The sequence below is a fragment of the Diorhabda sublineata genome, chromosome 5 (assembly GCF_026230105.1).
Source record: "Diorhabda sublineata isolate icDioSubl1.1 chromosome 5, icDioSubl1.1, whole genome shotgun sequence".
Classification (NCBI taxonomy): Eukaryota; Metazoa; Arthropoda; class Insecta; order Coleoptera; family Chrysomelidae; genus Diorhabda; species Diorhabda sublineata.
The window spans coordinates 16,964,994-16,992,349 of record NC_079478.1 but is presented as its reverse complement, the minus strand read 5'-3'; the positions used below and the strand labels follow the sequence as shown (position 1 = coordinate 16,992,349).

The 27,356-nt window shown below is 33.0% G+C and overlaps 2 protein-coding genes and 1 long non-coding RNA gene across 3 annotated transcripts; all 3 read right to left on the bottom strand.

Moving 5' to 3' along the window:
* Nucleotides 1-635: 635 nt before the first annotated feature.
* On the bottom strand, nucleotides 636-6,028 carry LOC130444441 (uncharacterized). The gene is made up of 4 exons (XM_056779564.1): nucleotides 6,011-6,028; nucleotides 2,800-2,835; nucleotides 1,252-1,550; nucleotides 636-1,136 (listed from the first exon to the last, which is right to left on the bottom strand). The coding sequence occupies exons 2-4, from the start codon at nucleotides 2,831-2,833 to the stop codon at nucleotides 636-638; spliced, it is 834 nt and encodes a 277-aa protein (XP_056635542.1). The 5' UTR covers nucleotides 2,834-2,835; nucleotides 6,011-6,028.
* A 12,776-nt stretch (nucleotides 6,029-18,804) lies between these two features.
* On the bottom strand, nucleotides 18,805-20,946 carry LOC130444438 (uncharacterized; the record flags this gene model as incomplete). Its single annotated transcript, XM_056779560.1, has 2 exons — nucleotides 18,805-19,299; nucleotides 20,740-20,946. Coding segments are annotated over 2 exons (702 nt in total), but the record flags the coding sequence as incomplete, so codon positions are not given.
* On the bottom strand, nucleotides 20,947-27,154 carry LOC130444228 (uncharacterized). The gene is made up of 3 exons (XR_008909930.1): nucleotides 27,127-27,154; nucleotides 21,180-21,215; nucleotides 20,947-21,032 (listed from the first exon to the last, which is right to left on the bottom strand). It is a non-coding gene; the product is annotated as an uncharacterized LOC130444228 (long non-coding RNA).
* Between the last annotated feature and the right edge of the window lie 202 nt (nucleotides 27,155-27,356).

Sequence of the window (27,356 nt, the reverse complement as noted above, 5' to 3'; positions counted from 1 at the left end):
GAAGAAGATTATAAATAAAAACAGATGTTGAGGAACCAAATACCAAAAAAAAAAATAAAATGAATATTTTGAAAAAATGATAAGAACGATCCCAATGCAATGCGCAGAAACAATGACAAAAAGAGAACAAAAGTAGTTAAAAAAGATCATTAGAACAAAATTAGAATTGACGAAAATTAATACAGACAACGCATGAATGATGAAATAAAGTAGGAACTTGGAGGGAAAGATATAGTTGGAAAAATGAAAACGCAAATATTAGGATGGTTAAGACATCTGATGAGAGAAGGCGAAGCTTTGTCAAATTTTACAGTAGGAACCATGAGGTAGAAGAGTAAGCCCATATTAAAGTAATTAAAAGTGAAGTGAAGAAGGAATTTTCAGTTTTCCTTTATGATTTTCTACCCAAAACTAGTTTCCTTTAAAAGGCAATAATGTGCAGATAATTTTTGACCACTGAAAAGCATTAAGCATATTCAGTATATTCAGGTTCATTAATTTTCTCCGAACATTCTCAAAAATAATTCGTTTTCTGTATCAATGAGTGATTGAATTAGTTTTTTTTTCAATTATAAGCCAATATAATTTTCTATAAAATTTATTGAAAAACTACATAATAATAGACTAATAGATATTTAGTAATGATGACCAGAATGATGGTATCCGGCATTAGATCCTGCACTGTGTCCATCCTTAGCACTAGCAGCAGCAACTGCCAAACCCGCGGCGGCGGCATTCGATTGTGCTATTTGAGCAGCTTCAGCGGCTTTAATAGCGGAAACCTCGGTTTGTTGGAGCTCGCTGATAGCACTTTGAAGTTGCGATAAGATTTGTGCTACGTTTTGTTTGGCTTCCTCTACCATACCGTGCTGGGAGGCAGCCGCGTTTGAGGCTTCAGCAGCAGCTTGCTCAGCGTGAGATGCACCAGCTTGCGCAGCTGCTAAAGCGGCGTTAAGGCTGTTAAGAAGTGCATGAGAGTCTTGTGATGATTGAGCAGCTACTTGAGCTACGGCTTCAAGTTGTTGTAATTGAGCAATTTCTGCTTGGAGCTGTTGTTGACCGTCGACGACTTGTCTCTTAAGATTTTGGATGATAGCTTGTTTACCTACAAGAGCAGCTTGAGCGGTTTGGGCAGCCTGAAAGTACAATTTATTTTTAAATAGCTTCTAAGCACTGAAAAATAACTGGTTATGGAAATATAAAGATAAGATATAAATTTGAACTTTATAAATTTTTTTATTTTTGACTTACTCCAATGGCGGCACTGGCTAAACTGCTTTTAATTCCAAAAGCTGCTTGACTTCCAGCTGTGTGTTGATTTCTGACAGCGTTTTTAGCTTGTACTGCCGAATTGTGTGCCAAACTTGTTAATTCTGCTCCTGAGGTTCCTTTTCCATTTCTAACGCTTCCTGATTCGGCGAAATGGTCAATTATTTCAGCTCCACCATAACCTGCGGATTCGTATCCTCCAGAAACTTCTAGATTATGTGAAGATTGAGCATGTTGTTCGGGAACTACGAGTTTAGATGTTCCAGCCGATGTAAGGGCAACTGCGCAAACAAATAAATATGTCAATTTTTAGATTATATACGAGGTTTTAGCAAAAATAACGGTGGATGTGTTTTTTAGCAGTAAATACATATGCTGCATTTAATTCAAGTTTCAAGAAGCCTTGCATGAATCCTAGTAGTATTGTATTTAACGTTGGAATAAGTGCCTGGATAGCCAAAGGCAGAACGTTGAAGGAGATCGATTCAAAATTTATATTACATTTTACTTATTTCTACTTGAAGGACTGTAAAAAGTATTCCTTGATAAAAGTAGAGAATTTTAGAAGTTAGACACCTCACTAAGAATTCAAAGTATCGCTAAAGAGCACGAGCATTATTTGCATCAATAGGAATGATTTATAGTACATTAAAATGGAAAACTACGCCAATATAATCGTTTATCTACTTTAGGTACGGTGGCACAATTTTTTTCTTCGAGCAAATTTTTTGCCCCTTTAAGTAAGATATTATTTTACTTTAAAGAAATTTATCGCATTTTTATCACCTCTCGTATATGAAGAATTTACGTATATAAAAATGATATTTTTATGGCTCTGTTATATAGCAGATCTATATAACAAATGAGCTATTTATTGCTTCGTCAGCTGCATATAGCTCTGCTAGATGTAGCAGATGCTAAAAGTAAATTTGATGCCATTCCGTGTAGCAGAACTACATATAGCTTGGGAAAAATTGGTGTGTTCAGTTCCCAGCTAGATGCTGAAGAAGCAGTAGTCGCTGCTTTCATCGTAGCTACTAGAGAAAATAGGCTTCAATTTGCTATATAGCCGGACTATATAGTGTATCTCCAGAACTTGTAGCAGAGCTATACAGCTTTGCTACATAGTGTAAACCTTGCTTTACATTACATAACCTCACTGAAAATTGTTCTTCACTTGATGAATGTTAGTATGTTGTACGAATATTATGGAGGGTAGAGGTAAGGAGAACCGTCTTGTATGGAGGATTAGTTGAAAAAATGGCCAGCTGTAAACAGCAAATTATAATACGAAGACTCGCCAAAATAGCACTAACTGTAGCAGGTGGAAATGATATGAATTTAGTAGTTATATATTTTATGTACAATTTTCGAATGAATTTGTATATTAATAGATTCTTTGTAATAGTTAGATAAACTTTCAAAAAAGAATTTAATTTACTACCTTACTCTAATAATTTGTGGCGCTCTTTCTAAAATTGTTATAGGTATACATAAAATTGAATTTGTAATAATTGGTCAGATACTTACCAAAGAACAAACTGAAAACGAAAAACCCGAACATTTCTAAAAAAGAAAAATCGACATGTTAATACAAAAACTTGGTATTAACCATTGTATGGGTTGATTTTCTCAATATTATATTAATTATTAGAAATAATCAACACTCAAAAGGTTCAGATTCAAGATAAAAATTATTGAGTATCATATATAAAACATTTGAAAGATATTACATTAAGATCATCCAGAGTAATTCTACATCTAATTGTTCTTGTAACTGATGATTTCATAAAAACTAAAGTGTCATGCTTGAACACGTTTTATTGAAAATTTTGATGATTAAATGAAAATTATCATATAAAGAATTCACAACTAAACGCACACAGATATTAAACTTATAACTAGGACTCGCAATAAGTTAAAATAAAAGCATTTTCTTCAAATGCTGTGAAATATTGAGGTAATTGCATCTTTTAGAATACTAAAGGCCGCTTGACATGATGCACGATAATGCTTAAGAAATTGCATGCAATTTCTTAAATGTCGCTTGACATGATGCAGTACAACGTGCAATGTAATGCAAGACGCAATATTTCTTGATCAAAAGCATGCGCAGATTAAGTTTAGCTGATTGTTTCATGCAAGATCTTGACATTAATAAGTTGGAATCTAGTTACTTTTGGCTTAATAGATCAGCTGAATTTCGTAAAACTTAGCTTTGTTATTTTCATTGTTAAACTAGTTACAAAATATTACATAAAATTTGTGGTTAGGAATGTATTTACTTTTACTGTTTACAGAGCAATTTCTTACACGTTGTATTGCATTATGTCAAGCGGCCTTAATAGATTTGTTGGTGGGTACTTAACTGAAGGTGAACTTAATACCAAAGGCTATGAATTGAAATATGAGATGTTACTCTTGATGAGAAAACTTAAAAATGAAAAAATAGAATGATATCAAAATTAGATTATTAATAAACATTTATTGATTGAATATTTACCATGAAACAGAAGAAAAGTTTTGAGAAAATAAGTTATAATTTGTATTGACATAAAATTGATAAAAATATATTGAGAAAACCATCAGATAAATAGGTTGGGTTTACAAGAAACAATCAAGATTCGTATCTTGACTATAAAATAAATGAAATATGAAGCGGTGCATTAAACAGAAGTGATGGGATATCAATTAGGAGAAAGTAGTTAAAGAATCAATAGAACATCACAAATTTGATAACAAATATCTGATTGGAATGAAATCATTTTTATTTGTCATATTTATAGATAATATAACTGAAACAGTGGCGTGGGCACTTGAGAGTGACCCCGTGTGGTAATGCCTGTAAACTTCACCACAGATGTCTAGCTTTGAAAGCATGTTTGTTCCGCTATGTTAGCCGTTGTAATCATCAGCCCGTGACTGGTAGATTGACGGAATACAAAACTTGTCAGGTCTTAATTGCTATGGTAAAAATGTTAAATAAATTTAAAAGTTTCTATTCACAATTTGCGAAATTTTCGTGACTGGATCCAAAAATTTGGAGAAACAGACTTTAATAAATGACTTGAGAGAAAAATGGGTTCGATTGAAAACTGTTTTATGAAACTGTAGAAAGTCGATTCATAATTGATATTTTTATTACATTGGTTGACGGTAAGATACAAGACATCTTGAATTCATGTTCAACTTAATTGCTTTTGATGATTCAGGCTTAGTAAGGCGAAGCTAGCAAATACTAAAGATCGTATGATCTTACGAAATACCGTTAATGCTTAATTTACAAAATTGCATTAGACACGCCATTCAGATGATTCAAAACACATTTATGAATGAATTGGAAGACGTTTATTCTAATATTTAGATGTTACTGTTACTGGAGAAACAATACGAAGCAATAGTTTTAATTGAAACAAATCAAGTCGAAAAAATGAATTACAAATCCTAAAGGAATTCAGCGAAGCAAAAATCAGAAGTGCAATAATTTTAGGAAAATATTGAATCAAACAAACTTCAAATCTATTTCTTCATTATCATGAGTAAGTACTCCTTGTCTAAGTATGTTTGATGGGATAGCTCTTCAGATCGATAGGGAAGAGGCTTAATTGATGCGACTTCGTTATATTTGTCCACGGAATTCTTCCGATGAAACAAATAAGGCTTCTCAGAAACAATGATCCACTTTACTGGACCATGATCTGAATGTTCGCAAAGTAATTCGGATTACGTTTGGAAACTGGAAGTAATTGGGTTAGGATCTCATCTTCCCTTCAAAACTATGGAAATTTATGATTAGCTCTTAATGGCAGCGTTATCGACAGTTTACTGGGGCTTGCGATTTTTCCACTTTTTGGCATATGGATATAACAATTACTTGTTTTCCAAATTTGACGTGTGTTGGTGAATTCTTGATAAGTTTTTAATAATAATTATGAAGTACCTAAAAACTGCTACACAATGAAAAAACTTATTTATAAAAACACAAAATTTACATTGAAAACGCTACGCGTTGTTCGTATATTGCTAATAATGGGTTAGGATCGTCAATCAGTTGATAGGATCATAATCATTCATTCAATTGATTCTGAATTGGAAGAAAATAAGCAAAAAATAAGATCAAATGATAGTTAGACATAAAAATGTGAGGTGAATATAATCGTGATTTAAAAAATATGAAAATGAGTAGGTATTTAAATATCAAATCAAAAGCGTACAATATAAAGTAGGTAGATCAATTGTCGAAAAAGATTGAAAGGGGAAGAGGTATTTGGAAATAAATCTCTGTTGGATAATCTGAATATTTGCAACTGTGGATGACGTTAGAATTATAAAAAGTGTGAATAAAAAAAAGTAGACTTGGAAACCTTATTGACAGTGTGAAATTTGAAATACTCAATTGAATAATGATATGAGCTTGTGAGAAATTCACGAAAATGAAATTATATAATACTGCAATAATCACAAATATCTATCGACATAAATCGGATTTTTCGGATACGACATGGTGTTATTTTAATAATAAAATTCGAATCTTATACCCGGTGATTGAAAATTGTTATTTGAGCTATATCATGATTTGACTTAATCTCGAAAATGTTTTTATTCTTAATGAATCACAACTAAAGTATTAATTAACACTTAGTGTTACGTTTCAACTCGACATTTCTATATAAATATACAACATATTTAACGGGAAATTTGAGATAACAAAAGCTTTTAATATATAAATATAATAACTCACTGCTTCACAATATTCGTTGTTCTCACGAAATGGATGAACTACAGTAACTATTTTTTCTTCGCCCCTTCGTATTTATACTTCCGATGCGTTATAGTGGGTGGGGCATTTTTACAATCTCTTGTGCTAATCTGTGTATCGAACCATATTAATTCAATTCTTAGTTAATTCAGAAATATGCATGTTCACTTGAGTTTATTAATTATGGTTATTTGGTAATAGCTTCAAGATATACGTATATAGAATAAAACTATATAATGAAAGAACAATTTTGTGAGTTCTGGACGGTTATTGATATAGTAGAGAGACAAAAATTGGTAGATAATGTATCAAAACGATGAGTCAATAGATATTTTGACTTTACTAGTGTCAATAAAACTTCTACACATTAACAGTATTGCAATTGATGCGTTTCTTACAAAAACCAATATACTTCAGTTTTGACTTTTTTGGGAAAGTGGAAAAAACTTTATGTCGCCCAATGTTTTGCTCAATTTGCTTTTTTCTTATGTAAGACATATTTTATTTTATAATTAGCGAATGTCGGCAAAAAAAAGTTAATCAAAATTCTGGTAATACTTCAAAAAACAACGTAGTTTTTCCTTTTTTTTATGGACAATGGTTGTTTTTACGGGAATTTCTATGGAACTGAGGATTTCAATGTGCAAAAGATTAAAAGAAATGTTTATTTTTAAAAAATGTTAAGTTGTAAGGACTACAAAGAAAATCGGCATCATTGTTTAATCTTCTGCGCCATTGCTATTGTCTTTGTTGTATATTTCAACTTCAGCTCCAGTACTAGTACTGGTGCTGGGCTGAGCAAGGTTTGATTGCAGATTGAGATAATAGTTAACATTCTTGGAAACTTTCAGGCATTTAGCAAGCTTTCGTAGAAAACCTAGCTTCAAGGGGTTTGATTTGAATCTCACCTTAATACAGGGGCTTTAATGTTAGTTCGGTACCAAGTTTCTTCCGGATTCGCAGATGTATTGTTTCCCAGGCACCTATGTAAGATTACTTGGTCTGTGTATAGTGTACTTCAGCAGTTATTTTAATTACTCTTACTGATTTTATTTTCATAGGCGGCTTTGGATTTGGAATAAAAAGTGGTTTCAGAGCTTCAGTCATACACTGGCGAGCAAAAAATTGAGGTCACTTCAGAAATTGCGAATAATTTTAGCATCAATCTTGATGAGGATTAGTAGGCGTTAAAGCAAATTTTTTCCGAGACTTGACAGTCATTAGCTGTCATTCTATGTATTAGAGTACGACTTTCATGAAAAATGTGCCTTTGCGCTAATTGAACATTCACATTTCCCTTGCCTGCTCTCCAGCTTACTGTTGATGCTTTGTGTAAAACCTATCGATTGCAAAGTGTAGTGATTTAACAGGCCCGTAATACCTTTAGATTCGATTGTTGTTGCAAAGAATTGTTGCGCTGTTACAAGATAGTCGGAGGCAACGTGAAACTGCAAGAATTGTTGGTGCTAGTCTTTGTGGTGTGCAAAGGGTGTACCAGCACTTTCTGGAGACTGTCCACAAGTTTGCGGAATAAGACAGCTACTGCGGTTTCACTGCGAAATCAGTTGGAAGAAGTTAGAAATGTCAACGTTAGTAAATGGACCGTTAGAAGACGACTTCATGCTGCTGGACTGTCGTGCAGAAGAATGGTTACAGGTCCCCCGCTGCAACGCCAGCATCGGACTGCAAGATTGACATTTGCCAGAGATCACGTTCGTTGGAATGATGATGACTGGAGCTGGGTATTGTTCTCAGATGAGACGCGTTTTTGCCTCACTGGGTCAGATCGATGTCCACGAGTGTGAAGAAGACCTGGGGAAAGATATCCTTAAATTTTCATTGACGAGCGTCTTCCATTTGCCGGTGGGCCAGTTATGGTGGGAATCACTGCACAAGCTCGTACAGAGTTGGTTTTCATAGAAAATGGCTCCCTAATCTCTCACAGACATATTACGGACGTGCTAGAAGACCATGGTATGCCTTTAACGGTGACTAGGGGGGAACGCGGCATTTTTATGCAAGATAATGCGAGTCCACATACAGCCTGAATTGTCAGGGAGTATCTGGATGAGGTAGAAATTAGGCGGTTTGACTGGCTAGCCCGCAGCTCAGACCGCAGCCCAGACAAGAATCCCATAAAACATGTCTGGGACGAGTTGGGACGACAGATCCGTACACACCAGCACCAAGAACTACCCAGGAGTTAAGAAGATTCCTGTTGCAGGAATGGGATAACATCGACCAGAATGTGATGTATGCCGTGCCGACTTGAAGTAGTCATCAATGCAAGAGGAGGGACACGTTATTAGTGTCAAGTTTTTTTATTTTGTTCCTTCCATATCTTCCCTAAAAACAACATGTTGAATTTCGCCCAAAATGTTAATTTATTACTTTTTCAGAATAAATCATTAAATCCAAGAAAAAATACATTTTTCTTTACTATAGAGTCTCACATTCAGCTTACAAAGCAGATGCAATGATGTACAGTTTGCGAATACTATCTGAAAACGTAAAATTTCAAAGAATATGAAAATTTTAAGGTGACTTCAATTTTTTGCTCGCCAGTGTATTAAAAAAATCTTTTGGCCCTGCTTTCATGATCTTAAAAGGAGAAGGTTTCTCTTTTACTGCTGGTATTGATCTCAATCAGACTGTATTACTGCAGTGTTACAAGTGGTACACGTGTCAGATCTCGGTAGTCCAAACTTAATATTAAATGATGTTGTGAAAACTAACCAATATGCTTTGTAGGATACATTAATATGAAACTTCTGTAAAAACATTTTATACATTGCTTTGACAGAAAGTGTTTTGGGAAGGTATAATTTGTTTGGATTTTTTGTCTTGAATAATGTGATTGCCGAGCTTTAAATGACTGGATATGAGTTTTTATCAAATTAACTATTGGCTCGGGTATTTTCTTGTGCCTGTTATTATGCTTGAAAACGCCTTAAAACATACTGGATATTCTTTGTCTTCCACTCTTACCTTGTAAGAAAACACTGCACTGTTACTAAACGATTTCATTCTGTCATTTCCTAAATATTTCCTAAATAAGAATCTTGATTTCATTCTATCATTTCCTTCTTCCTTATTTGGTTCATTATCACTTGTATCTCTAACTTTTCTGGATCTATGGCGAAGCGGAACACTTGGATATTGTTATTAAACAGAGTTATCAAAGTCTGTCGATTATTCTCGTTAATATTTTGAAAGCACTTTATACGCGAACACCTGAAACAAAAGATCTACTCAATAATAGCATGAATATATAGAAATATATTCAGTTTTTGACATACCTACAATCAGCGCCAGTGACTCTAGCCGGAACTTGTTTTTCCACATGATTTATATGTGCCACACCACGTAATTTATTTTCCTGTATAACTACTGTTTCTTTATTTACACTCGCCATGCTTACTAATCAAATAGACCGGGACAATGGTGCTTTTTGCAGGAATTCGGTTGATCCATGATTGTTTTTGTAGATCTTTTGGCGGCTGTAAATTCGTACTATGGTTCTTTTTGTAGAATATGACTTTCTTGGTCAAACAGGTGACCCCTGATTTATAATTGACAATTTAAACAGCGAAATCCGAATTTTAGGACTATGGTCGTTTTTGTAAGAAACGGCCCAATTCATCTCTCATGTACTATGAGCCTTTATTTTCCCATTGATCTTCAACTGAGCTCAATATTCTTCTCCACAGGTTTCTATTCTGTATTTTTGTACTCCAATTAGGTTCTATCTCTGTAATATCTTAATAATAATAATACTGCGATTTTGGCATCCCTATCCTTGTCAAACCTCAATCTTCTTCCTCTTCTTCCCCAACTATCGTACTTTTTGAGCTTTTATGTATCTTGTCATTGATAGGTAGCTATTAAAATCATTCAGTTCTTTGTTGGTCTTTTTTTTCCAAAATTATTCATTTATTTAATGTGAGTATTTCTATATCTATATATATAATAAAACTAAGTCGATAAAATGTGCGTGCCGATAAAACTTAAAAAGGAGTCCCGACACGATAAAGGGACTTATGTGGTGTGATAGCCCTTTATCCCTCCTCGAACAAGAAAGTTCCCGTTTTAATCTAAAGGGCATGTTTTTAAAGATATAAGGGACTTTCCGACCCTTCAACTTGGAAATTAAGTCCAGTGGCGCCATCTGTTATCGAATGACGAGATCTTCAATGAAACACTCATTCGCTTAGAAGATAAATGTTTAGCAATAAATAATCAGGCCTTAGTAGAACTTGGAATGCCAGCACCACAAAGAAATGCTTTTAGTGTGCTAAACTACGAAATTATGAAGGAAAAAAGTTACAACATCAATGAACTACTTGAATACATTGCTCACAACAAACCACTTCTCAATGACAATCAAAAAAAAGTTTACGACGTTATAATGAGCCGGATAAATAACAATATTGGTGGAATTATTTACTTGGACGCACCAGGAGGCACTGGTAAAACGTTTCTCATAAATCTAATACTGGCGGAAATACGTGCTAAAAAACTCATCGCACTGGCACTAGCATCATCTGGCATTGCAGCCACACTTATGGAAGGAGGACGAACTGCCCATTCTGCCTTACAACTACCGTTGAATATAGCCGAACAACAATTACCGGTATGTAAAATTTCAGGAAAATCTGGACGTGGTCAAATTTTAAAACAAGCTAAAATTATCATCTGGGATGAATGCACCATGGCCCATAAAAAATTTATAGAAGCCATGGACAGAACATTACAAGAATTGCGAAAAAACTCTGAAATAATGGAAGGAGCTCTACTCATACTCTCAGGAGATTTTCGACAAACACTTCCAGTTATTCCCAAGTCAACATCAGCAGACGAGATCAATGCATGCTTGAAAAAATCACATCTCTGGCTACAAGTACAAATACTGCAATTAACAAAAAACATGAGAGTTGAATTATCAAGAGATGAAACAACAGCACAATTTGCTAAAATACTTTTACAAATCGGCGAAGGTACATATCCTACTGACCAAACGACCGGCCTCATTGAACTTAATAGTGATTTCTGTAATATAGCCACTACTGAAGACGAACTAATCGACAAAATTTATCCAAATATTATTCAGAACTATACTAATGCAGAGTGGTTATTTCAAAGAGCAATTTTGGCCACTAAAAATAATATTGTTGACGATATCAATTTTAATATTCTAAAGAAAATACCTGGTGAAGAGAAAATATATAAATCGATCGACACGATGGTATCCATTGAAGAAAGTGTCAACTTCCCCACTGAATTTCTAAACTCTTTACAAGTACCAGGAATGCCATTACACTGCCTTCGTCTGAAAATTGGAACTCCAATCATACTACTCAGAAATCTCAACTCCCCAAAATTATGTAATGGAACTAGAATGATACAGAATAAAACAGCTATCGAATAATATCATTGAAGCTGAACTTATTTCTGGAAAGACCAAAGGACAGACAGTATTTATACCTAGAATACCTCTGATCTCTTCGGAATTGCCATTTCAATTTAAAAGACTGCAGTTTCCAATAAAATTAGCCTTTAGTTTTACAATTAACAAAGCGCAAGGACAAACTTTAAAATATTGTGGCATTAACCTCAAAGAATCCTGCTTCTCTCACGGTCAGCTATATGTAGCTTGCTCAAGAGTAGGAAATCCAAAAAATTTATGTATATATACTCCGGACAATAAAATGAAAAATGTTGTTTATAAACAAGTATTGTAAATAATGAGAAAACGTTTTCAATAAACTTTTTTTTTACTTTTTACGTCATAGTTTATTTTTTTATTTCGACTCTACCACGTCATCTCATATCAACTCCCGGGCGAAGCCGGATTTTTTTGCTAGTATTTCTATAAAATTTTAACATGATGGCGTTGTTCGTGGTATTACTGGCTAAATCACTGCGTCAACTACTAAGAATTTGCTTTGGTGCAAAAACTTTGGCCATCACATAATTCTCGAAATCTTCTTTGAACATGTATACACTAATGAATGATGATATATTAAGAAAAAGTTTTTATATCTCCTGTTGATATTGAAGCTACATTTGAATCATTTCCGAAAAAATCGGCTCATCAGTATGATATTGCATATTATTAGTTCCTCGTGGTGTAGAATGGAGAACGTTGAGAAAAAAATTTTGATGTGCTGGTTGAAATTGGTGTTGATTTAAGTGAATAATGCAAGGCAATTGCTTTGTTAAAGAGGAAAATTGAAGGTTATAATTGGAAATTCTTATGTTCAGAGGTTTATAAAGTAAGCATCAGACCAAAATTACTAATTTAGAAATATGGAGCCTGTCGACGTTGTGCAATTTATTAAAAGATGATATATTGATTGATGTACCATTATTTGTTCATATTCCCAAAAATAAATGAAAATAAGTCATTTTTTTTTATTACAGAATAATATTTTAAATATTTCGGTATTGGAGTATTGGAGGAACCCGTTAAGGAATCCGTACCACTCCGAGGCACCAATCTTTAATGGATAGAAAGTAGAGAAAATTGATGTTGAACTCATTTCCTGAATATGTTTTAAAATATCTTTCTTTGAATAGATTATATTGTTTTTGAAATAGTAATAAATGATTTTCTCAATTCTAAGATCTTTTTATATGTTGTTTCTGCAAATAATTGTATCATGAAATTCTTAATATTACTAAAAATGGATTTGTATCCTACTGTTTCTTGAGTAATTGGAAGACATCTGTACATATAGGCATTGTCAAAACAAACGTCTTCCAGTTCATTCTTAATTGTCTATTGAATCATCTAATTGAAGTGTCTAATGGAATTGGTAGATTAGGCACTAAAAGTTGTGATTCATCAGAAAGATCATAAGATTCTATGACTTGCTTTATCAATCTTGAAGTACTACACCTGAATTATTAAAAGCTTATTATTTGTAATTATGTCGAGCAAGAATCAAAGATTGTTGTGATATTCAGTCAATGCAGTAGATCTTGTAAAACTGTAAACCCAGTTGATATAAATACATTTGAAATATGCCTTTTTTTTGTTGGCGAGTTTATAAATTTATCTGAGCCAAATAATCACTGTTTTATAAAGCTCATTTGCTGGTAGACTAGGAGAAAACAAAACAGAAATGAAAAAGCAAGAAGTATGGAAGTCTACAACAAGAAATGATGTTTCCTTCGATCAACCTATTATTAAAATGATAATTGCCGAGGAAATTATATGGTAATATTACCCCAAAAATATCGGGAAACAGTGTTTGATGTTTATATTGCAAAAATCATCATATAAAATATATATAATAGTTAATATAAGATATTTTATGAAGCTGTAGCAAGTCGATTCATAATTGATGTTGTTATTACAAGGGTTGAAGCCATGAATCAAGACATAATTTGATGGTCTTTCTGAAGGATTACAGTTAAAACTTACTCAAGAAACAGTGGGAAGCAATCCAATTCTTAATAGATATTAATATTTTCAGGAGGCGATTTATTTGCATAAACAATACATAAAAAGGTCTGAAAATTGAGAAATTGGAGGAATTTATATACCAAACTCAGAAAAGATTATCGCCCTTAACATACTATGGTCTCAATTTCAATGACCAATTGATTCAAAGAAAGATATATTCAGGAAGTGAGTTCAATGTCAGTTACTAACCATTGAAGAGTGGTATAAGTTCTTCGATAAGTTTTCTTCAATACATTATCAATAGTATGAATAGATGTTTAGGTAGTAGGGCATAATGGGGCAAACTTCTACTTCGCTTCGATATGTGCTGTACCACTCATACATGTGTTGAATTACCCTAATATTTGCATTGTTTGGAATGGACAATTTAGACAATGCTAGGATTCGTAGTAGAAATCTAAAAATAGTGGACGAAAACAACGAACGCACTAATATAAATGATAGTAGAACGAACTTAGTAAAAAAAATAATTTGGACAATTCCATCGAGCAATATTTTTTAATTAACGATTTCTCTCTTTGATTGTATGTAAATTCCTCAAATTTGTCTATAATTACAGTAAAAATTAAAGACTACGTTAAAACAATCACCGTAACACTTGGCTGAACTGTAATAAAGAATATGCCCATCTTTGTTACAGACTAGTCTGTCTGCGTTGATTGTAGAAACAATGTGTACAAGTATACTTATTTGCAATCTACCATTCAGAAGTCTCCACCTCTTTCGAATATTTAGAACATACATAAACTAGTGAAACTGACTGTTTATGGTTATGATATTATTATTAATTTAATGATAATAATAATTAAAGCGAAGTTTAATGATGATTCATATTATAGATACAAGAATCAGTATTCATAACAATTCCTCATGCCTTTTCAGCTGTCTAAAATATATTTACAATATTATCGAATGCTGAATATTTCTGTTCGGATATCTTATAATTATCTCATACATTCAAAACTTATTATATATTATTTCAATTTTGTCTTTAAAACTGGATTGGATTTTATACAATCTAACTAGAGAATTGACATTTGCTATCAATACATCCTGAATTGAAAAATAATTTCTTATATACATAACTACTCAGGGCATAGTAAATTAGCCTTTAAATCATAAATCGTTTGGTTTCTTTTCTATTTCTTCTGAAGAACACTATTACTGAGACTTCATAACTATACCTACTATAATCATAATGAATATGATTGATTAATTCCTGCGTAATCATTATATCTGGCGATAGCCGAGTTTAGTCATCTTTGGTTAACCATATCACACTGAGTGAAGGTGTAATTTTAGCAGTTTATCCAAAAAAGAGTCACAGTCACGAGTGCTTATTATAGTAATTTAGTTCCATAATTACAAGAGAAAATTGGGGAAGTTATGTAAATGTATTCATTTGCATCAGGCAAGCTTTTAATCACTTGAACATCCGCCATATTGTCCAGGTTTGAAGCCCAGAGATAATCGGTTGTGTTCAAAACTTAAATGGTGAGCGATTTTCTTTGATATTGAAGTTGTTTGTGCAGTAAATCGGTGGTTCGCAATGGATGAATAATCTCTTTTTCGAGACACAATGGATATGCTGGATAATCGATTAGAAATATGTGTCAACTTTAATGGAAACTATCTTAAAATATGAAAATGAAAGATGTAAGGGATTAGTACACGTGTGATCAACTTTTGTTATAATGAATGTATTTTCGAATATAAAGATACTTTACTCCTGAATAAAGTTTATAAAAAAATTGATATTTAATTGTATTTTAAATTTTCCATTAGAGTTTTAATGGAGGCAGTATACACTAGTAAAATTTTTACTTTCATCCGTACTAATTCATGCACTGTTTTCGTTAGCAGTAATTTTGAAATGGTTTAAGACCGGTAAATCAAAGCATTAGGTTATTCCCGCAAAATTTTTGCCAAATGCAACCGAAAAAGATACACTGATAGAAATAACATCACATAAAATTCATTACTGTTTCTGTAATATTAAAATTGTAAAAATTTCTATAAATTTTCACTAATCTACATTGGTATTCACCTCTACTCATTGATTGTCAAACTATAAATTATAGATGTCGACGCTCTTCCATCGTTCCAGATGGGAGGAAGTGAGAAACTTGTTTGACTAGAAACGTGGACGTTTCACTATTGCCAACATGATAGAATGCATGTGAGAATCAGTGGAGTCCTCGAAGTACACCTATGAAGCGATACGGGCTATAATAGAAACCAATGCGAAAGAGAGGAACTAGATATAAAGAAGCAGCCTTTGCAACGAAGTAATGCGTGAGCGCATACCATTGCAAAGTGCGGGCACAGGGAGGTTTCAGTCGGTAAGAGTCTGACATTACCCAGCAAAGACGCCGGGTCTCCATGAGGATTTCATCTCCTAGGTACAAGAAAAAAACTATAAACTGTACACGATAGCTAACTGAATTCACTTTTGCGTTTGAATGTAATTCATTGAAATAAATTGATCCGTAATATTTTTAGTCGAATTTTTCAAGGAAAAATGAAATTTCACATGTAGGTTCAATTAGTTGCGAGATTATTTCCTGTCTAAGGTCGACACATTCCATCTCCACCCCTCTCCATTTTATGGTCATTTTTGTTATATTTTCTTATTTTTTGGCCAGAAAAAGTTTAACTAGAGGGTTCGAACTTCGCATGCAAGTAGGGGTGATGTTGAAGAATTGTCTTTCTCAAGTTCAAAGTTTTCTTCTTCGGTTTTTCTAGCACAAAACGCCCGAAATCATTTTGATCGTTGTAATTGTTGAACTGGACCGCCTCCTATTTAATGAATATTACGAGTATGATCGTTGCTGGGGTGATTTTTTTTACTTCCCATTTTTGAAATTTCTTGTCATTATGACAATTTTTTCTTTGTTGTCAATGGGAATTGAACAAGAGGGTTCGAGACCACCGGGTCTATTAAAATTATGAATTTTCATTCGAGAGAGAGAGAGTTAATTTGTGAAATGAAAAATTATTGAGGAATAGCAAATTTTCCATATAAAGAAATAAGATTGAGAATTGATATCATTTCCAAGAAATTTATTTTATGGAAAGATTTGTTTGTGTATTAGTTAAATTCTTCATTCGACGAAAAATTCGACTTTCGTGATGGAGCTATGCTGCTCACGGCTTTTTTTTATTGTTGCTCACTAGAAAATTAAATTAAATTTAATAACAAATCAAGAATCTTTGAATTGGGGCAAGAACTTAGAGCATTTTTGACAGTCAGATATGAAAACGTTTCATTGCACGCCAATTTATTAATTGTTTATAGTGAAATATTTTTTCCGTCGACAAAAGAAAATTACTTGAAATTTAGTAGAAAAAAGGCTGAATATCAAGCCTCAAAACTATGCATTAAATTGAAAATGTGTCGTGACATTGTAGATTCACTTAAAGACAAAAAAGGGAAATGCAAAGAAGAATATGCATATAAAATATTTATTGAGTGCGTTCTTTTGTTTTATTACTTTTTTAATATTTTTAAGCATTTTTCATAATATACTAAAAAATTACGAATGGTGTTGTGGGTTGAGTCTAAGAGTTTTTTAAACATGACAACGTTTCGATCCTCTATTTGATCTTTATCATTCCTTTTTAAATTATTAGACTGATAAATGTATCTTGACAGGAGAATTATTCTTCGTGCGGAATATATATACAGAGTGCTCCAGGACTTGATGCAAGAAATTTGGGAGTGAGTAAAGTTGCTGTAAAGTAAAGCTTTAAAGTTGCGAAATCAGAACTTATACTTAAGTATATTTTTGTATGTGTATGTACTATGAATATAGTTTATAAATGACTTTTTCGATCTTTTGTTGTCAGAGATTTCTGCATAATCTCTTTTGATATAAGAGTTTTCTAAAGTAAAATATGCAGGCTCAACAATTATTTTGTCATATTTTTGTACCGTCTTTGGTTTTAATAAACACTTTGTGTAGCTGCTGTGATAATAATTTAATGTTATGATGTTTTAATACTTCCTTCTATTCAGTGTGAAAAATCATTGGCAAAAGACCGACATTGAAAAATCCTACAACTATCATGATGAACAATCTGTTTACACTGCTACTATACAAACACTCACAATTACCTTCTGTCTCTGAAGACGACAACGTGGTTATCGAAACGCTCATCAGACAGTGTAATTGTTGGTGTTGGTGTATGAATATCACCAACAGTTCCAGAAATTCCAATTTAATCACATTTGGATCTAACCAATTTTAATAAAGTTGTTGTATCATATCAGTAGAAATTTCTGTGACCTTGGGAAGTTATTGAATTCAAATAATTCAATTAGTACGTAAGTAGACTTGCTCACACCTTTTTTATATAAGGAAATAGTGGACGTCATCCATCTAATAATTGATTATTTTAGCACCAACGACGTTTTTAAAATAATAAGGAGATATTTTATAAAAAATAAATAAAATTATTCGAAAGTAATTTCTTTTCAAAATTCTTTCATTCTTTGTTTATCAGTGAAGCCGCAATCTCCAGGCACTATTTTGATTTGAATTTTGAGGTACTTGAACACCTAAATCCTCTTCAAACTTAAAACACTCACTAGAAATGTCAAGCTAAGAGTTTGTTATGAACAATTGAGAGAAATGGATTTAGAAGAATCAGCAAATATTGCTTGTCTGTCGCTGCTGGCAGAAATGTATCAATACTTCAAGAAAAGGTGCCAAACAAAGACTGCTACTACAATTTCAGAAACCGTGCCATTGGCGTACTTTTATTAAAAATCTGCTGTATTACTCGTAAAGTCTCCATTAAACTTATGATGTGAATATTCCATGCTGAAGTTTATCTTTTCATAGAGAAAACAAGTATTATAAACTTCGAGAGTAAATGTGAATAACGTTCATAATTCTAACAATTGAACTATTGACAATCATATCACTTAATTATTATAAATCATTGTTAGTTTGACGTTGATAAAATGAAAAATCAAAATATGTTTGTTGTTGAAGTTGGGGTGTTTTTTAAATAAATAAGATACACGGTATAAATTAATACCACCCAAGAGTGTAAAGTTGTATTTTAACTTGTCTTGTTAAAGCAGTGTTCAGATGCATTGTTTACAAGTTAGGAAAAAATTCATTATTATTAAATTAAATCAGAGTAGATTGAAATCAATTTAATGAGAATACAGAATATAGAAACACATATTAAGAAAGAATTTAGTTTATCTTTCTAATTTGGAAAAGTAATAATTAAAACGAAATGCAGTTTTATATAAAATTTATTGAAAAAAAATCACCAGAAATAAACAAATTCAGTAATGGTGTCCTGAATGCTGATATCCACCTCCTGTACTATGTCCGTTTTTGGCACTAGCAGCAGCAACTGCTAGACCAGCCGCTGCAGCATTAGATTGTGCTATTTGTGCTGCTTCAGCAGCTTTGAGTGCAGAAACTTCCGTTTCTTGGAGATCTCCGACAGAACTTTGGAGCTGCAACAATATTTGGGCTATATTTTGTTTAGCTTCGTCCACCATAGCGTGTTGGGAGGCAGCTGCGCTACCGGCTTCAGCTGCGGCTTGTTCAGCATGGGATGCACCAGCTTGTGCAGCTGCAAGAGCGGCCGTGAGGCTGTTCAGTAGTGAGTGGGCGTCTTGTGATGATTTGGATGCTGCTACAGCTACTGCTTCAAGTTGATGTAATTGAGCAATTTCAGCTTGGAGTTGCTGTTGGGCGTCGACGGCTTGTTTTTTAAGATTTTGAACAATTGCTTGTTTACCTACGAGAGCAGCTTGAGCAGTTTGTGCGGCCTGAAATCAAATTTATCGTACAATGTTTTAGCGAAATTCATTTTATGAATCCACTGAATTCATACAAATAGGTTTTCTCATAAGAATGCAAAGACGGCGGATGACTTTATTAGTGGTAATTATAGCCCATTCATATACCATGTACTTTCTTTCAACAAATTGCTGTGGTGATTGATGGTGGGTTTGGAACTTATGAATTAAAAATATTTTATATTAGTACATTACTGTGTTGATCAGTTCTATTATTCTTTTATAGTTTTAGATGTTATTTATCATATTTATTTTTTCCACAAAACCATTTGAATGTCACAAATATAGGATGAAACCGATCTAGGGAGAATGATTTATTTTTTGCATATAAAACGTTAACAATTTACATTATTAGTACGAGGATGGTGCCAGAGGTAACTGGCCTGACATAGAGATGATGGTAGTTGCATGAAAAATACAACTGTATTAGAAAGAACACAATGTATACCTACAGCATATGTTTGAAGACGCCACGTTGTTTAGTATTTGTTTGGCAGCTATCAATGGTGAATTTGTAAACATTGGTCATGTTTATGTGATACAATTTTTTATTTGAAAGGCCATCCAAAATAGGAGCTGAACTAGATTCTACTCAGAGAGAAACTGCTTCTTCGTTATCAACAGTAATATATTGGGTAGCAGATTTTAAATTAGGCGGTACGATCTGCGAAGACCAGCAGCGGTACTGGATGATCGTCGACTGAAAGTGCGCAAGCTAACAGACATAGTAGACATTTCAAAAAGTGCGATACATCGCATATTAACTAAAAATTCAGATATGAGAAAGATGTACGCATGGTTGGTGTCGCGTTTGTTCACAACTTCGTGAAGATCGAGTGAATGGCAATGTTTCACAGAAATAAAGATTAATTTTTGCACACTTTCATAACAATGGATGGGATTTGGCTAAGAAGAAAGTGTTACTTCATCAAAACAATTCACCATTTCAAATATCCATTATTGCAATGGCCAAAAGTAATGAAATAAAGTTTGAATTGCCATCTCATACACTCTATTCTTCGGATTTAGTCCCCTCAGATTATTTTCTGTTCCCACACTTGAAGAAATGGCTCGGTGATAAAAGATTTTCCAACAATGAAGAGGTGATGTTGGCTGTTAATAGCTATTTTAATATGTTTGACGATTCTTATTATAAGAAGGGTATGGAACTTATTAAAATCGCTGGTAAAAGTGTATGGGGCTAAAAGGAGATTACGTTGAAACATAAATATATTTTGTATGAAAATTTCTGTGTTTTTTTTGTTGAGACAAGTACTTCTGGGATCATCCTCGAATACTAGTAATCTTTGATATAGTCATCCGTCTGAGTTGTCATTGAAATAATTTAAAATTGAAATGTTTGTTGTTTACTTCTTATTATTGTCATTATAAGTAAAATTGGGAACTTACACCAACAGCAGCACTAGCTAAGCTACTTTTAACTCCAAAAGCTGCTTGACTTCCAGCAGTGTGTTGACTTCTTACAGCATTTTTGGCTTGTACTGCAGAACTGTGAGCTAAGCTTGTCAATTCTGCTCCTGAGCTTCCTTTCCCACTTCCCGCGTCTTGAACATTTATTTCTTGTACACCATAACCTGCAGATTCGTAGTTTTCAGCTAATTCCAAAGTGTGTGTTGATTGGGCTTGTTGTTCAGGAACTACGAGTTTCACGTGATTAGAGGTTCCAGCCGAAGAGAAAGCGACTATGAAAATAAAACGAGTTCGTAGGAAAATAATTGAATTACTTGTTTGAGAATTGTTAACTATAATTTCATAAAATAAGAGTTATTCGAAAATCTTCATGCTAATGGTTATTATATTATAAGTAAAATGTTGAATGCAATACTCACCAGAAAACACAATGAAAACGAAAAACCCGAACATATCTACAAATAAATGAAATGTAATTATAACAATTATTATTGAACTGTATATGAAATTATAGTTCATGTATGTTATTAACAAATTTAATATCTGTTAATAACCAAGTAAAAAGAATTCGAATATTTCCTAAAAGTTATCAACGAAAATCCTGTATCAATAGATAGCCATCGAAATTACGTTTAATTTTTTAATAAAAAACACCATTGGAGAAAAAATATATTAATATTTATTAAAAAAGCCGAATTACATTCAACTTCAAACAGACAACCAACAACAATATTTAAATATTACAATTTATTTGATTTCAGATCCTAGTTCACCTTACCAATCCACCACTTAATTCGATATATTTTTCATATTCCTAGAGAAAGTTTTTAATTACCCTCTTCAGTTCTTGTGGAGTCATTTTGCAGATGCTTGTCGAATTCTTGTACAAAGTTTTGTGAACTTTTTATTAGTCTTCAGAGAAATAAGTTTAAAATTAGATCTGGAAATCTGGTTAGTTTGTTAACTACCACTGCTCATCCATCGGTTTGGAAAATGTTAGCGCTAATGATATAATTAGTGGAAAAGTTGTTTAGTAATTATTTAAAAACTTTAAAGTACTGCGCTACTACTCTTCAAAAAAGTAGTTAGTTATTTCTGTCTGTTTGTATACAGATTAATTTTCAGAGGCTGGCGTGGTTGTTTTGTACCTAATTCCCATCAAATAATTAAACATTGTCCACCATGTTTCGTTATCGTCTACAGAGGAGAGTTATATGCAATCCTCCAAGCTCTAAACTCTCTATCTCCACAACAATAAGCTTTAAACTATCTTTCTATTGAACAAATATATTTCTTACATCCTATTATCCAGTAGATTCCTGGCTCTCTTGTGAGCCCTTGAATCACTATTACTTTAATTTGAGTACATGGAAATGAACTTGCGTATCAATCTACAAAAGAAGCTTCAGCAGCTAACCTCCATAGCGACTAAATACAAATTCACAGTAAACTGTTACGGATAAGATATTCCATATGCGATCGATGGATAAATCAGTGGGTAACACTAAATAACATGAAGTACAGTAGCATGTCGACGTCGACGTCAAAGACCTATTTCCTATGAGTCGAAGAGATACAGCAGTTGAACGCATACTTAACGGACTCAAAGATCAGTACCTATGTTTCGCATTTAATTTTATGCAAATCTTTCTAATATTTCTATCAATTTCTCTTCAAGGACGTATTTCAGAAATTTATCTCGCATTTAATGCTTCAGCCATGCTAAATTCACTGTAAGTAGATGTTACCGACATTGGGGAAATTACAATGTTACTAAATTCATTTTATCCAAAGAGCGAGTAATACACATTATTCGGAAATAAAATTTATCTACAACTATCAGGAATGTTATTAATTTTTGTCAATATGAAAATTATAATTCATAGTGATATAACTGCGGTTATTATAAATAAAAGGTAGATTTTTTACCCGTCCTATTATAAGTACTACATCCTATGTTAGTTGTAATATTGTTAACACCTTGTATGGTACAGTTATTTTTGTTAAATATTACCACAATTTTTCTTTGTAGCTATCACTTTTTATTTATGTTCACGCCGATGTAACCTTTTGCAACTGCGGTTGATTTCGACTGCCCTATTTACCACAAATTATTGACGATCCTTATGCAAATTTCAGGATCTTTCAGTTTAAGAAACATATAATTTGTTTTCCCATAGCAGCTAATTATTTATCCCTACTTGTTGTATGGTTTATATACCATTCTGATTATTTAAAAACAAAGAGTTTGATGTGATACGAGGTGGTATTTCGTGAAGCAAGCTACTATCAAACCCATGATTAGTGCAACTTGAGCAATACACTAATGAAAAATTTCGTTTAACTTACTTGGTGCTTTTTTAAGAAGTTTATTTATTGTCTTCGGACTGATATCTTAGGAACGGTTGTTATTATCCAATTGGCAACAGTAAGAGCTATCAATGTTCTTTTAGTGATTCATAGATTAAGTGATAGTTGTAGATAAAATCTATTATCGCTGTCAATCAAAAACATAATTCCCACATCAACTAATATTTAAATGGAAATATTCGAAAACTTCTAAATGTTTCATTACATGATATTTAAAACGATAGTTAATATTAAAAATCTTACATACGTGTTTTCAATATAAGTGAGTCACACTGTGTATTTTTAAGACTTAAAATAAGTTAGAAAGAAAATTTCAATCAGCCCTAACGAAGTCATCAGAAAAATGTTGTAACTAGCTAATTTTGTATAATCAAAATCTATTGACGTATTACTGAAATTTGTTTAGACAATTTTGAGTTTTTACAAAATTGTAAAATAGCCTTATTAAAGTTGAATTCGATGACATTCATTATTCAAATTTACACGATACACTTTCGAACTTATAATTGTTAAGTATTTGTAAAAGAACTCACTGCTCCACTGTATCCGTTATTCTTGAGATATGGATGAACTACAGTAAATATATTTGCTCATCCCTTATATATAAGACGATGCCGAGTGGGGCATTGTTACTATCTCTTCAGAGTTAATCAGTGTATTGAACCACATTTTCTATTTTGGAATAGTGAAGTAGAAATAAAGTTGATTTTTATTACTAATTCATATAAACCTGTCGTATAAGAAGATCCAAGAATGTATAATTATTATTTTGTTTGTCAAAAATTGACATCTATTAACACCAGTGAAAAATTTCTTTGATGTAGTTATGCCAACTTAATTAATACTACTATAGATCAAATATTTGATTTGACTATTTATCTTTTGTAAATTTTCGCGCTGTTATTTGGTATACAGTATGACTAAAAAACTATGCACAATTGTTTCTGAAAAAACTGTACGCCGTAGCGCGTGTTCAGGTATAACACTAGATATAGGAGGATCTTGGTAACAGAGTGAACCGGGCCAAAGCTAGCTCCGAGCTTTGGGAGCGATTTTACACTTGAATTCATGTCTATTTCAGAGCGGCTGCTCGGGATCAAGTTTCGCGTAACCTTCAAGAAACGGGGACTTTCGCAATGCTTTAGGAGGCTTTTGGGGATGATCACCTTTCGGAATTCCACCCATACAGGTGTCTTAAAATTTTCCGGGATGAACAAGACACTCTGTTTTTTTGCCATCTGAACAAATCGTTACTGATAAATTATAAGTGCTACGAAGATTAAAACAAAGGGTTAATCGCATCAGGTTCTGCTTTCCTCACGACTGACTACCTGACTAAAAAGGAAATAAACGTTATACCTTAGGCGGTCTACAGCATTGACCTCGTCCCGCCAAACTTCTTTTTGTTTCCTCGGCTTACTGCAGAAGAGCGATTAGAATGATTGATTATTTTTACTTTCTTGATATCAATCCTCCAAAACTCCGCACACCTAGACTAGTCTATTTAATTAATACCTATTGCAACAGTCTATGCGTACCAATATTCAATACTCTTTTGCTCAGAATTTTCTGTAGTATAAGCACTGACTACTCATCTTGACATTTTTTGTTCGATGTTAAACATTTAGATGCAACGCTAGAGCTTTGTTTCCACTCTGTGGTAACCAGATATTTGATAGAACTTTTTTGTAAGCAGTCTGGTACGTTTTTATCATAGGTTTCAACAATCTTGCTGTTCACTTCAGTTATCAGAGGTGAATATCTAGATTTCCTATTCTCTTGAGGCGCTTGTTGCTCTTTCCTTTTGGTCGTACGTGCTTTTCGGGTCATCCTAAAAATTATATCCTCAAATAGGTCTATTTTCCGATTAAAATCTTGAAAATACTGTTTCTGCAAAAGTTTCGCGAAATGATTCAAACTTCCTCCTTTTAATCGGTAACATTAGTCTTTAAGAATACCTGCCGAGTGTTGGTTCCAAGTCTTCTCAAGAAATTCATATTTTGGCTCTTCACAGAATGCCTTAAATTGCTCTCAAATATATTTCTGCATTTTCAGCGTGTTCAGAGGTATTTAAGATCCACATACTTCGTTTAATTCTAAATTTGAGGCTATACCGAAGGTGATTACTGTAGGAACACACATTGGACAATCCAATGGAAAACCGAAGTGATTAAACCATGTCGCCAAGCGTTTAATCGTTTATCTATACGCCATAACTACAAAAAATTCGTAATTTATATTCGTTAATATTATCAAATAATTATAATAATATCTGAGGTGACCATAATTTTCAAATCTCCTGGACAGCAACCCGAGTTTTGATCCGAAAAGTACTATATATTGTGAAGCAGGGCTTGTAATCATATCTTTTCGAATTGCGTTTCAGACATCACATTCTCTTGTAATTAAAAGAATATTCTTATTCTATAAACTTTTACAAATGATTTTCATATTTGAATCAAACTTCTAAAGTGGGACATTTGGCTGTCACAACCGGAATCTTGAGGACGCCGGGACATAATACGCTGAAACAGGTCTGCTTCGCCGAAATCTGGATGTCTAGGTATCTTAATAAAATACAGGAATATTCCGCAATTTCCGTTAATAACCGAATAACTCATTATAAATAGTCAACAATCAGGAATAATACTAAATAACTTTTTATTTAACTTTAAAAGAATCGTCAAACTCCTCAAAATAGCCATTAATCATCACCTCTTCAATGTTAGAAGTCAAGTCTGGGAACAGAGAATAGGCTGAGGGGACTAAATATGGCGAATAGGGTGCATGAGATAGCAATTCAAACTTTAATTCATTAATTTTGGCCACTGTAATAACGGATGTGTGAGATGGTACATTTTTCTCCCGTTTGGGTGTGAAATGATGGACTCACGTTTTATCCATGGCTATGAAACGGCGCAAAAATACAGCTTTATTTAAAACATTGCCAAACACTCAATGGAACCATCTTCACGACGCTGTTTGAAATGCCTACTATATCTGCTAACTCGTACACTTTCAGTCGACGATCATCCATTACCAATTTGTGGGTTTTCTTCAATATGTCTGCAGTTGTCACCTCATCTGGTCGATCACTGCGATGCTGGTCTTCGCTGGTTGTACGACCTCGTTTAAATTCTGCCACCCTATATTTTATTGTCGATAACGAAGAAACAGACTAGCTTAAAATATAATCTAGTTCAGCTTTTATACTTGTTGGGCTAACGCCTTTCAAATAAAAGTATTGTATCACATAACGATGACCAATTTTTTCCATGTTTACAACTTCACTGAAAACGTTCACTATTGATGGCTGCCAATCAAATACTAAACAACGCAGCATCTTCAAACTTTAAACATTTGCTGTATAGATTGTGTACTATCTAATAGTAGTACTTTTTAAGCAACTACCGCTATCTCTAGGTCAGGCCAGTTACTTCCGGGATCACCTTCTTAAATTACCTTATAATTAATCTAAATCCTCGTCAGTTGCACGTTTGTCCGGTTCCCTTGCCTTCATTTGAGACCATAGGTTTTTACCACACAAAAGATCATTTCAATTACTTTTTGAATGAATTCTTATGTTTAAAATAAATTTTTTTTTCTTGATTTTTAACCTAATTCCGAAATTTGCTTATCTATGAAATAATTATTCATCATTAAATCAGTCTGAGAATATCATTGTTCTAGAATATACGACTTTTGGTTCCAATCGTTCTTTTGTTTCTATATTGAATAGACCTTTTTCGGTAATTAATGAAATAATAGTGATAACGTTTCTTAATTAGAAATAATAACCAAATTTTATTTGTATTTCAAAATTATTTGATGTATTTATATACATAATATAAATGGTGAGAAGTGTTACGTTTTATTTCGCACGAACTCTAATAGGCACTAAATATTCTAGAAATAAAATTTCTTGGAATAATCTTAATAATATAATTTCGTTAACAGAACTCTATTTGAAATACTAAGAAATTCAACAAAACTTACACAAAAAAGTTAGAATCCTTTGCTTTCCTGAACATTGCAAGCAAACCATTCATGCTTAGTATATCCAGTGATTCCCAAATTGATCCAGGTGTACCCCCAAGGGTCCACGGGAAGTTCTTTAACAGGAGTGTACTAGATTTTCCATAGTTAGATCTGATTTTTTGATGAGCTGGGAATATGGTGTAAATGTATCATTTATAACTAGTAATATGTATTTTGAAGTGGTTTAC

Coding starts and splice junctions, on each gene's coding strand:
- LOC130444441 (XM_056779564.1), bottom strand. CDS start 2,833: ATGTTCGGGTTTTTCGTTTTCAGTTTGTTCTTTG. Junction 1,551..2,799: donor CGTTTTCAGTTTGTTCTTTG/GTAAGTATCTGA, acceptor TTGTTTGCGCAG/TTGCCCTTACATCGGCTGGA. Junction 1,137..1,251: donor TAGCCAGTGCCGCCATTGGA/GTAAGTCAAAAA, acceptor TTGTACTTTCAG/GCTGCCCAAACCGCTCAAGC.